Source organism: Ictalurus furcatus, chromosome 7, assembly GCF_023375685.1.
Source record: "Ictalurus furcatus strain D&B chromosome 7, Billie_1.0, whole genome shotgun sequence".
NCBI classification, from domain to species: Eukaryota; Metazoa; Chordata; class Actinopteri; order Siluriformes; family Ictaluridae; genus Ictalurus; species Ictalurus furcatus.
In genome coordinates, this window is record NC_071261.1 from 32,540,716 (window position 1) to 32,556,901 (window position 16,186).

The following is a 16,186-nucleotide window of genomic DNA, read 5'->3' on the forward strand; positions in this document are numbered from 1 at the left end:
CACGAAGTAAGAATTACAGTGATAGACTCCATCCTGCTGTGCGAAAGTGCTTATCTTACTGTTTTCTTTTTTTTTAAAAAAGGTGCATCGTAATGATGTAAGTGTGTTTCTAAATTTAAATCTCTTCTCTTTGTCTAGTTTAGCCTGTTTGCTCATCGCTTGACCATTGCCTGTTTTTGACCTTGACCCGGCCTTATGTTATTGGATTTGTCTGCCTGCATCTCAATAAAGAAAATACACTTAAACTGTGACTGCATCCAACTCAACCTCCATCACATGACACCAAATAAATCTTGAAAGGTGAAAAGAGAATAGAAGTTACTTATGAAGTTACACATGTCCATCCTCTCTCTCTCTCTCTCTCTCTCTCTCTCTCTCTCTCTCTCTCTCTCTCTCTCTCTCTCCCTCACTCTCTCTCTCTCTCTCTCTCTCTCTCTCTCTCTCACTCGCTCTCTCTCTCTCTCTCTCTCTCTCTCTCTCTCTCTCTCTCACTCTTTCCTGTGCACAGAAAGGATTAAAAGAAAAATATTAAATTTGCAATAAATAGACTCACTTAAAAAATGCCTTATAACCTACATTTCCATTTTTGTTATTATTATGGTCTGTGCAGGGAAACATCTCAGTACAGCAAGTTCACTCTAATACACACTAATACCAAACTGATGCACAGCACAAAAATATAATCACTAATCATTATCTTCCTATCTGTGTTAAAAAATAACGTCAGAAACAAACACTTCTCATTAGTCCTGTACTCACACAGAGCAGTGACCGTGCACTTATTCTAAGTTGCCCAAATACAATTAATTTAATATTCATGTGGCTCATTTGCATATTTTGGTGCATTAAAAAATGTATTAATGCACTTGCAACTGCATACATATACAAGTAAAATAAAAAGAAAATTCCTATTTCAGGAAAAATTATAGAAATGTTTTTTCCCATTTTAAAGCATTATTTTAAGCAGTGAGATCAGACACGACACTCTGAAATACTAATTTTGTCGAAAGTGCATTAATACATTTAGTTTAATAAGCATGTGGCTCTTTAACCTTATTTTTTCTTTTACTCATATACTTACACCTTTGGTTGGTTTTTGGTTATATGAACACTTGGTATCTGGTACTGCACATAACAAAGAATTAACATGAAAGTACTGTAGAGTTAGCTGGCATTAATATTTATTTATTTGGTTTTACAACATGCTGTCCTGGATCATTGCTGCCGTCGTCCGGCCTGTTGTTCTGCACGCGCTAACACACTCTTTATAGTTTGTTTACATTTGCATGAACATTTTTATTGTTCATGTTTACGGCTTTTGACAAACCCAGGGGAACTGTTTTCAATTTGGCTGATAAAAGAACACACTTTGAATGGAATTAGGAGGTTTGTAGGGAAGGTGGTGGATGAGCAGAGCTTTCCTGTCAGGGTAGCTGACTGTAGTAACATCAATCTGACACAAGAGAAACAGCATAAGAAGGGGAGAAACCTGATGAATTTACAGTATTTGATGAATGTACGCTGGTGTTCTTAGACATCAGCTAATCCTGATATTCACTTATAAGGGTTTGCCATGATTAAACCATGAATCAACCAATGTGAGAATATTTTAGGGTGTTTTACAGCTTGGGGGAAAAGCGAGTGGGGTCTCTGGAGGCTGAGTCCAACTGTATAAGTAGTGGATAAGTAGTGGATAAGTGGATACTAGATAAATAGTACCAAATGGGTAAGTAGATATAACCAGTTCAGAGTGTTAGCTAGTATATAAATGTCTTTACTTTTCTCTGTTCTCCTTTATGGCCAGAGTGGATAAATGGGGAAATGGCTTTGCTGCCAGGAATCACACAGAGGATTTGAAACTTCTAAGTGTCAAACTTGTAAGGATTTTACATTTCTAAGAATACGCTTCTTCCCCATTGGACTTCCTGTATGTTTGTTCATTAGGCTTACTGCACTATTATTCCAGGGGGCGCTCCTAGCTATGGCCCAGTCTATATCTGCATGATTTTCCTAATAAAATGTCCTGTGAGTTTATGTCTTAAGTAATGTTGACGTCTATAGTAATTATAAACGATTCACACAGGATTAGTGATCTCTGTCTACACAATGTACACATGGTTATAACATTAAAGATTCCATGAGTAATACACTCCCCTCATTTTACTTCATACTGATTGTTTTGACCTGTATTATAAACGCTTATTGTAGGGCTTGTGGCTGCACACACATTAATCATTAGTAGGTCACATGACCATAGCATGTATATAGGCTATACCTGTTCTAGGAACTCAGTAATCAGCGCTTCATGAGCATAGATTTTAATGGGGCAGCGTGACATTAATAATGATATAACCTCTCAACCTTTTTTGTTTGAGGCTTTCATACATGACTTTACACTATTATCTAGTGATTTTTTAGAGTAACCGCATAATAGATAATTGAGAGTCAGAAACATAAAGTCATCCAGCCTACAGTCTAGCAGCTCATTTAGAACAGCTTTTCACACACCACTGTTAATCTCCGTATGGGGTAATATCATTAACCAGGGTTTACATGCTTCCATTAACCTTCTCATGATTTTCTCATCACCTCATATTCACTTGGATGTCCTTCAGTCACATACCACTAGAGGGCAAAAAAAAAATATAATAAAATCTAGTATTACTGTGGAAAGAGGAAGGATACAGAGTCTGCATGCACTGAAATAGAAGGTAAAGATCACAGATACACCCATTCTCGTTCTTTCTTTCTTTCCGAGTAGTGCGATCTGACAGCGAGAAAACACAGGAAGTGCTGAGACATTAACACACACCACTGCTCTGTCAGTCAGTCAGTCGTTAGAGAGACAGGATGGAGTTCAGTCCACTCGCTGTGATGCTCTGTGAGTAAATGTTCTCTTTGTCTCTTCATTAGAGTGAGTGGTGGGGTATAAAGTTGTTCATCTGCAGTCTGAATGTCCTGAGTGATGAGTTTGTTGTGTGATTAGTACATGTGCAGAATGTTACAGTGTGCGGTCTGTTGGTTTTATGTCCCAGCGCTAAGTTTTTCACACTTCAATAAAGTGAAAGAAAAGAAGAAAAACACTTTAATGAGCAGAATAGTGACCTTTAAGTTATTGTAGTTTTTGTTTATTTATTATTAAGAGAGCTCAGAATGTATTTCTTACAGATGGTAGTTTAGATTTCCTGAATAAGATTTAATCTTGTGGGTTCGGTGTCTAAAATGTGCTGTTTTCATTAATACACTGAATATTTTCCATATTTACATCATGTTCTGTTTCTGTTCCCTTTTTAGTGCTGATTTCACTTATACCAGTGGCCCATGCTCAAGGTGATTTATATATAGTTTATCCTTTATACTGTGTGTATAATTTATTTGTTTTGGGGCTGAGAAGTTTGTGCACAATTGATTGTCACAGTCAAATGTGTTGATTTATGTACATTCTATTTGAAAAGCAACACAATATATCGAGTACTTACATGATGCTCTGTCTGTTTTGTTTTTTTCTTGAAAACAGTTTGTGCCCCCCTTCTGATCTCTCTTTATAGTTTATATAGTTCTAGAACAAGTTTAATGACAGCAGCACATGGTAACAACTGACATAAATAATGCTAAATAAAATGTCCCATGATGCCCCTGATTTCTTAATAGTAAGTAGGTTACACATATCAGTATCAACAAGTAATAAAAAACATGTACTCATACTCTGTCTAAATAAATGATATGTACACGTGGGATTAGTTTATGTAAGGTTTATTAACAACAGAATGTTTTATAGGGAGGCCTAAAGCTGTGGTGTCCATAGCGCCTGATACACATGTGTTCACTGGAGAGACAGTTACTCTCAGATGTGACATACAGGGAGGAGGAGACACTCAGTGGACATACAGCTGGGATAAGAATAACAGACTCACAGACATCACAGTGCAGGAGTTCAAAATCCGGTCTGTTCTATACGGTCACCATGGTGACTACACCTGCAGAGGACAGAGCAGTGACTCTCAGAGCTCAGAGATCAGTGATGCTGTTACACTGACTGTATCAGGTGAGTCTGTGGGTGTTTTTTATTTCTTATTTAATATATTAACATTATTTTTTAGGGTTTGGAATTTGATCTGTCAGTAACTGAGACGCTGTTTGTTTAATGTTGACTTTCACTTCCCTGTCTAGTACACACAGATCTCTTTCACAGGAATCATCATCATGTCTTGTGCAGGTCTTTATATTAAGTTTGCAGTATAATTGTGGTGAGTCAGTCTGATTAATAATACACAGCGAACATTAAGGAAGAAGGCAGTAAATCTCACCTTGTGTTGCCTCTGCCATTATCTGATTTACTATCTGATCATTTGAAGCATTGGATTTATAAGGTTTTATCTGAGAATTCTGTAATTTTGAGAGATTTTGATGATCAGCATCGTCCACATCAGTCTGTGTCTCATCACCTGAGGTAGAAGTCACTCACAGCATTTAAATACCAGCCTCATGATCTTCTCTTCACTTGACACTAACACCGCTGGGGAAATAATCCCTGATTCACTTCTGTTCTCTTCACTATGGTTCTAGTTATTAATGTCTTTGTATTGAGACATTTAAATATTTTATAACTTTATCTGCTGTCGTCTGTACAAAATGTGTAAGCTCTCCTCTCTGTTTTATGTTCTGAAGACATGCTCCTGATATCTTTTAAGAAAATGCATTTATGTTCAGATGGTGCTGCAGGATTTGTGCAGGATCCATAAAATAACAATCTAAAATCAGTAAATACAGTGTTTTACACTTCAATCTAATCATGCATTTTGTTACATAGAAAATATACTGAATACCAGCCGTGTAAGAAAAAGTACGAAAACATCTTGTATCAAATGTTAAATCTAAATGTTTGTTTTAGACACAAAGCATATGTTAAAGCACAGTGAATCTACTGCTTATGTTGTAAAGAGAAAAGCAGTTCTGACTCCTTCATCATTTCATACCAACAGAAAAACCCACACCGACTGTGAGAGTGAATCCTCAGAGCTCCGTCTACACTGGAGACACCATCACTCTGACCTGTGAGCTGCAGTCGACTGGATGGGAGATTCAATGGTACAAAAATAATCAGTCGTTACATCCTTTGAGCACTGAAGAAACAGACACACTCAAAGTGACAGACGATAATGATGGAGAAACAGTGTACCAGTGTCGAGCACGCAGGAGAAACTACAAGGGAGGGTACCACTCCTACTACTGCACAGAGTTCAGTGATCCTGTCAATATTACAGTGAGAGGTATGTCATGATTTTTTCCCTTTTCACCACAGGTTTGTTAGAAGGGATGAGAAAAAAAATTGCTTAATTATTGTAATTCCTTGTTATTCTAGAATGTTCAAATGATCTTTAAATATAAATGGTTTAAAAGTATTTGTCATTTGTGGCTGGTGAGATCCAATGCGAAAAAACAAAGAAAAATAAAGAGGTAAAGCTATAATTTTAAGATTTCCATCATGGGAAAGTCTTCAGGACCGAGGAGTTTATGATCTGCAGTTTTCCTGTAACATGACAAGCTGCATTTTTACATCACTCAGTATTTTTCTATAACAGTGTGAGACTGAGTGTTTTATTACTTACTTAAACTTTGTTAAAAGAAGGAAAAATACACAGAATACAGTACGTCTGAAACCAGAAACTCCAATGTGTGAGAAATGTAAGAAATTATCTTCACTTCCTTACAGTCTAAACACAACATACTATATTAAATAGAATAATAAGTAGTGACAAATACTATACATGGAAATATCTTGTAAATCATTATAACATGGTTACATGTCTGTAACTAAACACCTGAACTACACAAACTGTTGTAAAGTCTTAAGATTTAAGCACAAATTTACAGTAATTAAAAATAAAATAGTACACAAATCCTGCCCCATGCTGTGATCTTAATTACCATTGGGTTGAACAAACACCAGACACAAAGTTGTATGATTACTCACAGGTAACGCGGCTCAATATACATACACATATACATCCATATACATATACATATACATATCATTCAGCCACCGGATAATGTTGCGATCACTGAACGCCCTCTCCGCCTCCAACTCACCACAATGCATGCACCACCAGCTCCGCCCTAAAACTATATATATATATATATTAGTCTTGAGATGTTCACCTCATTACACCGTGAGCAGAGCCTCAACGTACCTGAACGGAAATGAAAACAGAAATGCCAGGGAGTGAGGAACTCCGAATCACAAAGACACATATGCGCTTGCCAAAATAAAGGTTCTTAAATAACAGGGTAGCTCCCACCTCATTGGTTTGCCGAAGCCATCCCCCGAGCAGGGCCAATGGGATAGTTAAATCACTTATACTGCCACACTCTCATGAAAAAAAAAACATCATGTGCAATTCATAAAAATCTTCTTACTGTGTATTAAATAAATGTAGATAAAATGTGTTGTATTTCCTGTGTAACAGAGAGACCAGGGGCAGTACTGAGTGTATCTCCACAGAGCTGGCTGACTGAAGGAGACTCAGTGACACTAAGCTGTGAGATTACAGACTCCTCTACAGACTGGACATTCAGCTGGTACACAACTGTTCCCTACAGAGACGGCTTAACTCAAATAAAACATAATCATGGCTATATCATGTATGTGGAGCTCCTCTCAGACAGCAGCAGAGGATCTGGAGGCAAATACACTCTCAGTCCTGCTGCTCTTAATCACACAGGAGTTTATATGTGCAGAGGAGAGAGAGGAGAACCAGCCTTTCACACACAGTACAGCAATCCACAGACACTATGGATCACTGGTGAGGAAAAATAACAGTGGGTTTAGGTTAAATAGTAAAGGTGTGGATGTGTGAATGTAAGAAGAGATTCATGCAACATTCATTTATTAATATGTATAAGGAAGTTAAAGCATGCTGAGTGCTGGTAGAATTTTCCCCTTTGTGACATTGGTGAAAAAAGCCATGTGCTGTGTTTGTGTGCTGTCTCCGTCCCTCATCTAGTCATTGGTTTATTTTCCTGGAAACAAAGAGGACTAAGGAGATGATTAAGGATTGAGGATCTATGGGCAGGAGGATTTTATTATAAAAGCCAGAAAGCCAGAACAGGTCAAAGAGACGCACAATATTCGTTGTGAACACAATACAAATATTAGTGAACACAATACAAATAGCAGAGCTGAAAAACAGGCAAGGGTCAAACACAGTAAAGTACAATATAAGAGAGCAGAGGGAAAATCCAAAAGAGTAATCAAGAGCAAAGGGGCTAAACACAGCAATGGCAATCACAAATTAAACATGGCTCTGAACTTTACATTGTGCAAATGCATGTGTGGCCTAATGTAATCTACAGTGAGGAAGAGACCTGGAGGTGGTGTGCTAGAGCTAGGCTAATACTGAGATGATGGTGATGTCTGGTGGTCATGTGATGTTGATGTGATGCTCTGATCATGTGCACCTATTCCTAGTTTCACCTCAAACTCTTTTTGTATTTATTCCCTCTGTGGTGTTCTGTGTCTTTGCTGATTTTTGTTCCTTTGCAGCAGCTGAAGGACTTTCCTGTGTTCCTAGTCCCAGTTTTCATTTTATTTCTCGGTTTTGAACTTTTCCATTTTGCAGCATTTATGATTATGGATGATCGCGTGTTAAACCTGTCTGTGTTATGACCCATGCTATGAACTGTGGCTTTGATTCCAGATTAATAAACATAATTCTGAATGCACATGCACTTGTATTCTCATTATATTCCATATTACACTTATTCTTATTTACATGACTCTCTTCTGTGTTTAAGGTGAATCTCCTCCAGTCTCTCTGATCATCAATCCCAGCAAAACCCAACACTTTACTAAAGACTCTCTCTCACAGAGCTGTGAGGACCAGATTAACTCTACTGGATGGAGAGTGAGACGATACACACACAGTGAGAGAGTGTTAGATTGTTCAAGGGGATCAGTTACAGGATCTACATGTAAAATCAGCTTCCTCTCCACATCCTACACTGGAGTTTACTGGTGTGAGTCTGAATCTGGAGAAAACAGTAATCCTGTCAACATCACAGTGCATGGTGCGTCTTCATGTAGTGTGTTTATTGTTAAAGGGAAAGGGAAAGGTTTCATTACAGAATATTCAGAACTCTGAGTTTCCAACTGGGAGAACTGTTCAACAAGACAAAGACATTATTTTCCAGACTGAGTAGAAGTACATGCTTACCGATACCCACACTGATAATGATAATGACATGAGTAACTTACTGAGTATTAATCAATCAGGGATGTCATAGAACATTTTATTTCTCTCTGTTTGTGTTGATTGCTGCTGTGTACAGATAACTCATTGTGCTTAGATTATGTTTAATATGCTATGGTATTTAAACAGTGTCTTTAATAGAGAGTGAAGGTGGAACCTGAGTTGTATCAGTGAACTTGGTCATTAAAAATGAGTGCAAAGTGCTGTGACTTTCAGCTTCACTCACAAGCAAAGTGTAGACGGTGGGGAGCGAGGGGAAAGGAAGTGCACATGGCTCAGTGCTCAGTGCTGTCATGTGTGATAGTTTCTCTGCACACTCTCTTCACTGCTCCACTCTCACAAATACCTTTGTGCACAATTAATGGCACCTTGAGTTCATTTTTAATGGCCATGTTCACTGAGACTGCTCTGTTCACTCATTTGGGTCACCCCCACACTCTATTAACTATAAAGTGTTTTATTAGGTTACTCATGTTGTAGGAAGATGCTGTAGTGTCTCCTCTTGATATTTTCACCGAGCCCAGGTTGCAGTCTGCTTTACTTTGAACATTAATCGTGAAATACTTCCAGATAACTTTCATTTTGTCATCTGTTCATTAGCAAGACAATGTACACTAGGCTTATCTAGGCTTATGTCACATGGTAGCACATCAGATGTTGGTGTCAGAGCTTGTTATTTTCTTTTTAAACAATTACCTATGATGATACCTGATACCAGTTCCAATGAATCCATAATTTGGACTGTGGAGACTCATTTATGCAGATTATATACAGATTAATTAGAGATATCATTTATTTTATTGTACGTGTGATTTTCTGTGTTCTAGATGGGGATGTGATCCTGGAGAGTCCTGTCCATCCTGTGACTGAGGGACATCCTCTGACTCTACGCTGTTTATATCGATACCCAAATTCCTCAAACCTCCGAGCTGATTTCTATAAAGATGGATCAGTTCTCCAGACTCAGACTACAGGAGAGATGATCATCCGAACTGTCTCAAAGTCAAATGAAGGTTTCTACCACTGTAAACACCCAGAGAGAGGAGAGTCACCGAAAAGCTGGGTCTCAGTCAGAGGTGAGAAATCATTTCAATATTCATTTAAATACAACTGTGACTGAAAGTGTTGAACTCAGTATCTTTACATAATGTAATCTATAGTGCTGAGTTTATGTAAGTACATGTACAGTATGGTATTTGTGCACGAGTGAACATGGATTTATTTGTACTGCAGTTTGAGTAAAACATACAAACAGTTCATCATGAATAAAGTGTTATTATAATGATTATTTTATTCACCGTCAGGTGTAGAAGCTCCATTCTCAGTGCTCATGCTGATCAGTAGTGTAGTGACGGCCTCTCCGTATCTGCTGGTGACCATCATTCTGCTGGTCAAATGTTACAGAGCTCGAGGTAAGAACTCTTTCAGTACGTTTCACATAATGAACAAACTAACTTTAATTACTGCCAGAAAAATATTTTCACTTAAAGAAAAGTAGAAATCATGTGACTCACTATTAGCATTTAAAAAAAAAAAAACATTTTGAAGTGACTGGAGACGACTGAATGAATGATGTTGATTTTCTAACACATCTGAGGCACTGGCACTTAAATGCAGTTCGGTTGCTTTTCTGTCATAAACACCTGGAGTAAAATTGTAATGAAACAAATGACCTTTTTCATTTCTTTAACAGCTCACACTGAAGACAGAATCCAGAACACAGTCATAGAGGAGTCAGCAAAGTTCATCTATAAAAAGAGGATCCGTTTAATGTAGAAATCATTTCATCATTCCTTTAGAGTCATTTTGTATATTGTAAATAATACTGATCTGTCGCTTTAACATCATGCTGTTCGTAGCTCAGCATCTTACACGCACTCGTCTTTCTGACTGGGTTTGTTTAGCTGAAGCCTGCAAACGTCCTCATGAGGTGAAAGTGAACATGTGTTTAGTCTCTAATAAAGCCTACATGTTGCTAATGCAAAAACACGTGTGAAATAAATGTATAATAAGGGTTATATATCATTTTGTTCACTGCGTTAGTTAACCTGGTTGCAATGATGTGTGAAGTACATGTAATATAATGAGAAAACTCTGAGCAAATACTCTTGTGCATTTTAAATATCGCCATTTTATTTTTAACATTTTGTATTTTTTAAAATAGAAAATAAAAGAAAATCTTAACCAAGACAATGTGTACTTTATTTCTCGCCAAGAAAAATGTGAACAAAAATACACTGTTAATGTTAAGCTGTGTACATTTTTTAAGTAAACTACTCTGGTTAATGACGTCAGTATGTGTTGAGGGACACGGTGGATAGATTAGGTAGATAAGTTAGATAACCATCTGTTAACTTAGCTAGTGATGGAAAGTGCTCTTTCAGCTCTTCTGCTGGTGATTGAGTACGCTAGTCATACTTATCATTAGTTGCTAGGGGTGTAACGATACGCGCCGGTCACGATTCAAATCAATTTACAATACTGACTTCAGGATTTCGATTCGATTCGATTTTTGTCTGTATAAAAGTAAATGAATTAAAAATGCCTATGAACAGAGGTTTAATATTGTTCAGAAAATGTACTACAGGTTCACTATATCTTAAACATAAATTAATTAATGTATAAATTCTTCCCAATATTTTGACTGAATAAACAAAGTGTCTGACCCGGGGAAAATGTTAATATCATATCGAATATCATATTGCCCTAATAACAGAGAATATCAGGTTTAGAAACCAAAATGAACTTTATTTTCCAGGCTTTTGGAGTCAGGTCCACCATTACCCGTGTTGAGGGGAAAAAGTCATAATATATGATATTACTAGAATAAAGTCTGAATTTTTCAAGAAAAAAATAATAATATGACATAATGGTGCGTATCACAGCAACAAAACTAGCCTAAAGAAAGATGTTACTTTACAAATAAAGAAATACTTCATCTTCTGCCGCATCCGCACCAGATAATTATTAGTATTATAACTTTAAAACTCACACAGTGTGGTAAGGAAAATGATTAGAGGAAATGAATGAAGACTCAGGAGAGCGCGAACTCTAGTGGTCAGTCGTAGCACTGCAGGGAGCGAGAGTGAAATCATTGCGTGAGACAAGCTCCGCCCACTACTCCCTTATTTACATATCCAATGCACACAGCACTCTAACTTTCCCTCATAGCTAATCTAATTTATATGAAACACACCCTCATTCATAAAGCTGTAAAAGCTGAGTTAGAGATGTGTCTCAAGTGTCTGCAAAAAATAATAGTTTATAATAATAAAATAATATTAACTGTACATTAAAGGCTGTCAATAATTTTTACATTTGACAATTTTATATTTATTTTGTGTTTACGGATGTGGAAGCTAACTGCACAGGCTGAAAAAAATATATATATATAATTTTGTATTTCTTAGTGCTTTGGTCTTAATTTGATGTAGAAACAACCTTCAGAACACTGAAAATGACAAAATAAAGTATACTACTTATTTCTCTAGTTATTGTGTCACGTAATGCAGGCGCAGGGCAGAAGCAAGTGCAGGTATGGAAGTTTAATGAAACAACAACAACAACAACAACAACAGCCAAAGGATAAGGCAGAAGACAATAATCATGAACACGCAGAGGTCAGGTGATCAGACAAACATCACAAGTAGGGCAGGGCAACAAGACGACATCATGAACGTAAGCAAAGTCAAAACACCAGAATAAACAGACATGATAGCAGGCTTGATAACAACAGAGACAAGACAACTGAGCGTACACTTCTCACTTGTTCAAGTGTTTGAACAGTCTCTATTATAGTGTGGTGTGATGATTGTGATCAGGAACAGGTGTGTGAGATTAGTCCTCATGAGAAGGTGACGTGTCTGTGTGTTACACTGGGAAGTGTAGTCCTCTTCCGCCATGTTTGTAGTTGTTGGTGCATTCTGGGAAATGGAGTAGCTGGTTTGCTCTGATGACATATTGCCAATAAAAATAGCTTGCATTATTAAATCTGAGCCGAATTAAAACATTTTCTTTAAAAAATATATTTTAAATGAAAATGGAGAATGTATTTGAGTAAATGTGATTTGAAGATCAGTTACAGGAGTGATGATGGATCCTGACAGGATTAGACCACTTTAGCACGGAGGATCATCACAATGAGAGCGACAGTAAAACATTTACATTTTACACATAAATAAAATGTAAACATCATTTATTTTTAAACTTAAAACAAATGTCAGATAATAACAGCACTGTTTTCATTTTTATTAAGAAATAAAAGTCAGTTTTATAAATTTATATTAGATTTGACTAAAAGGACAGATGATCAGTGGTGCTGAATTTTCACCTCCATTATTGAGACAGGGGCTGAAGAATGGATAAAGTTTCTCAGTGAAAGTCTGACCAGTGAAAGAGTAGATATGAGATTTTACATCAACATCATAGAAGGAGATCAGACCCTCCTCATAATCCACAAACACCCCCACCTTCTGAGGAGCCGGTTTCAAGGAGAGGGGAACAGAGGGAGAGTCCAGAGCCTCATATTCAGTCTCATTCCTCAGCCACACACACCAGTATCCATCTTCAGGACTGGGTGTAATCATCCCTTTCCTGTTAATGGACTCTTGGGCCACTCCTAAATCCCACTCAGTCTTCCCTCTGACCTGCACCTCATAGTAAAATCTCCCTGAGGAGAATCCCTCCTTTCCCAACGCAATGACATAATAATTAAACCTCTCTGGGTTATCAGGGAGATCCTGTTCTGTGTCTCCACATTTAACTTGTTTCCCATCATCAGACAGGATGAGATAAGGATTCGCTGTATCAGGATCCAGAGTCACATCCACTGAGAGACAGAAACACAGCGTACATCAGTTTTATCATTGCACAGTGTGTAACAGTGAAGAAATATAGATTTAGTCATGTGATCAATAAGAGCTCACAAACCTGCATATTGCTGAATTCTCTTCAGTTCTGTTTGGAAAATAATATTGGATAATTGGAGAGTTTAAAATTATGAGTTATAACAAAGTACTGTAACAATAAAACTAAAACACAAACATCATATTGATCTAAATATTTTATTACAGATTACACCACAGTGCTGTTGAGTTCTGATTGGTGTTGATTAATTTTCTAGAACAGCAGCTCGGACAGTCGTGCAGCTGCAAATCACAGGTTCATATTAATGCACTGGTTCTAATACCTTAGCGTTTCTATAGTAACAGCTCATTCACAGGGACTTGTATGCAGATGCTTTTTTATAAAAAGACATGTATAATCATTTCTGTAACCTTTATTTCTGTAACATTTATGGAAGGAGTCTCCAGTGTCGGCGCTTTGTAACAGTCAGAGGTAAAGCTGTAACTTTAAGATTTCTGATATCTTCAGGACAGAGGAGTTTACTCTTTGTAGCTTCTTGTTAATAGGACTAGGTGTGTTTTTATCTTATTAACATGAGTGAGAAAAAGAGAAGCTTGTAAGGAAATGACTGTTTATAGCTGCTATAACGGAAGTGAGAACAGAAACTAACTTGTTTCATGGATGTTTCACAACATTCAATATACTGTAACTATAAATGGATAAAAAGTGTGACATGTTATACTTCTATAAATAAAATGTTGGCATATTTCTGTGGTATAAGATGAATAAACTCTTTGGGAAAAGCTGTTATAAGAAAAAAATAATAACCTTGGGATGTAACAGTTACTGCTTCATCTTACCTCCCCTTTGTTGATTATTTTCCTAACACAGAGCTTTATAACTTACATCAGATCAAAAATCTCTAAATGCACACTGTACAATTCATGTATTTCTGTTATCAGGACATTTCTTTATACATTTCTGAATCAACATATTCTTAGAGATCATTAAACACTTACTAATCTTGTGAAGCTTCTCCATTTCCTCACTGAGAGTTTCCTGAAGCTGAGACAGAGCTCTCCTCAGAGGCTCCAGACTCAGATGAGAGTTAATTGTGACGTCAGGCCAGTCCTGGGTGTGTGGAGGGCTGCACAGTGACGGGTAAATCTACAGTACAGCAGGAGAGAGGAGAAATCCCTCAGCATGGGGACTGCTGTCCTGTCATGTGCTGCACTGCTATTGAGAAACAGAGGGACTCTGACCTGTAGGAGGTGGAGGTGATCCTCAGTGTGTGAGATCTGCTCCAGCTCAGTGTTTCTCCTCTTTAGCTCAGTGATTTCCTGCTCCAGCTCTTTAATCAACTCTTCAGCCTGCTTCTCTGCTGCTTTCTGCTTCTCCTCCATCACCTGAAGCAGCTCAGCCTGGCTTCTCTCAATGCAGCGCATCAGAGCACTGAAGATCTCCACACCGTCTGCTTTCTCCTTCTCTGTGTTTTTCCTAACAGGAGACACATCGAGCTAAATTATTTTATTTCATATGATTATATCAGGATTCTCCTAATGTGTTTTTATAAAGACGTTATTGTGTAGGTTAGTTAAGAGACTCACTTTATTGCGTTCTACAGAGTGTTTGATTTCCTCAATCTTCTTCAGTCGCTCCTGGATCATCTGCTGAACTTCTGCTCGTGTCTTCCCCAACTCAGTCTGAGAAAAATATATATTATGTATAAACTTATTAAAAATAAAGGTGATATTTGTGTTAAATATGCATCATTAATTTTCAGTCTCTCACCTTCTTCTCTCCACTCTCCTCCTCTATAGGAACAGTGTTGTGAGTTTTGTGGTCTCCCTCAGTACAGAACTGACACACACACGTCTGGTCGTCTCTACAGAACAGCTCCAGGGGTCTCTCATGTTTCTGGCAGATGTAGTCCTCCAGGTTCTCCACAGGCTCCATCAGTTTGTGCTTCTTCAATGAAGAAACTCTCTCATGAGGTTCCAGGTGAGTCTTGCAGTAAGACGTCATACAGGTCAGGCAGGACTTCACGGCTACACATTTCTCTTCAGAGCAGGCTTCACAGAGCACCAGAGATTGGGTCGGTTTTTCTGCAGCGCTGCTGGATTTCACCTGAACTGACTTCCTAAATGGAGCAGCAAGTCCAGAGATGAACGTATTCACACATAACTCAGGTCTTTTAGGGAATTCCTTCTTACACACTGGACATTGGCAGTGTGAACTGCTGTCCCAGAACTCTTTGAGACAGATCATACAGAAGTTGTGTCCACATGGAGTAGAGACTGGATCAGTGAACACATCCAGACAGATGGAGCACTGGAGCTGATCTTCACACAGGACACTGCTGGAGGAAGCCATGACTGACACAGGAGACACCATGAGAGTGGATTTAGACCACAGATAACTTTACACATTATTCATGAAAATTATCCAGAACTAAAGCTCTCAGTGTCGTGCTGTTAGAGTAAAATATAACTTTCTCTGTGTGAGTAAACACATAAAATCCACTTGAACTGTGACAAACCCAGTGCACTTTGAGCAGTTAGTAAATGACAAAACGAACAATAGTTACTGATAGGAACAGGAAGTAGTCTCACCTCTCACTCTGAAATATATATTAATACATTTATCTTATGTTTAATGTGAGCTAAAATCCTGTTCTTTAAGATGAAAGCCCTGTGTGTTTTATCCTGAAGAGGAACTGAACTGGAACAGATCCAGTGTATTTTAAACAGTGTAATAGAAATCAAGTGAAAAACAACTATACAAACAGGAAGTAGTCTCATCTGTAGCACCACTTACCAATTTCTATTTCTCTTTTCCTCCTGATTCCCCTCTTTTTCCTCTTGTTCCTGTTCTCTTAGTGTTCACCTGCAGTGGTTTTAATCCCTCGAAGAAAGAGAGAGAAGCTTCAAACTGGAGGCTGTGTCCTGCTGAAAGGATCTGGTTTTGGTCATGAAACGGTTTTGAGCTTGAGTTTCGGTTCAGCTGAGTGACGTCATAAGAGACACGCCCACTGTTTGACTTTTACTCGACTTGTAATTACAGATTCTGGTCACTAGATGGGGGAAATTCCC

At 37.8% G+C, this 16,186-nt stretch overlaps 2 protein-coding genes across 2 annotated transcripts in view; one reads left to right on the forward strand and one right to left on the reverse strand.

Moving 5' to 3' along the window:
• Positions 1–1,120: 1,120 nt before the first annotated feature.
• The window catches only part of LOC128610750 (obscurin), a 63,589-nt gene continuing 48,523 nt past the window's right edge, over positions 1,121–16,186 (forward strand). Inside the window, exons 1-9 of the mRNA XM_053630168.1 lie at positions 1,121–1,877; positions 2,762–2,881; positions 3,295–3,330; positions 3,779–4,045; positions 4,983–5,270; positions 6,468–6,803; positions 7,795–8,067; positions 9,077–9,325; positions 9,554–9,743. Coding sequence (XP_053486143.1) covers positions 2,851–2,881; positions 3,295–3,330; positions 3,779–4,045; positions 4,983–5,270; positions 6,468–6,803; positions 7,795–8,067; positions 9,077–9,325; positions 9,554–9,743 — 1,670 coding nt within the window. The 5' untranslated portion in view covers positions 1,121–1,877; positions 2,762–2,850. The remainder of the gene's footprint in view (positions 1,878–2,761; positions 2,882–3,294; positions 3,331–3,778; positions 4,046–4,982; positions 5,271–6,467; positions 6,804–7,794; positions 8,068–9,076; positions 9,326–9,553; positions 9,744–16,186) is intronic.
• LOC128610510 (E3 ubiquitin-protein ligase TRIM39-like) lies at positions 11,298–16,115 on the reverse strand. Its single transcript, XM_053629877.1, has 7 exons — positions 15,912–16,115; positions 14,886–15,469; positions 14,702–14,797; positions 14,357–14,611; positions 14,114–14,261; positions 13,179–13,205; positions 11,298–13,077 (listed from the first exon to the last, which is right to left on the reverse strand). The coding sequence occupies exons 2-7, from the start codon at positions 15,465–15,467 to the stop codon at positions 12,533–12,535; spliced, it is 1,653 nt and encodes a 550-aa protein (XP_053485852.1). The 5' UTR covers positions 15,468–15,469; positions 15,912–16,115; the 3' UTR covers positions 11,298–12,532.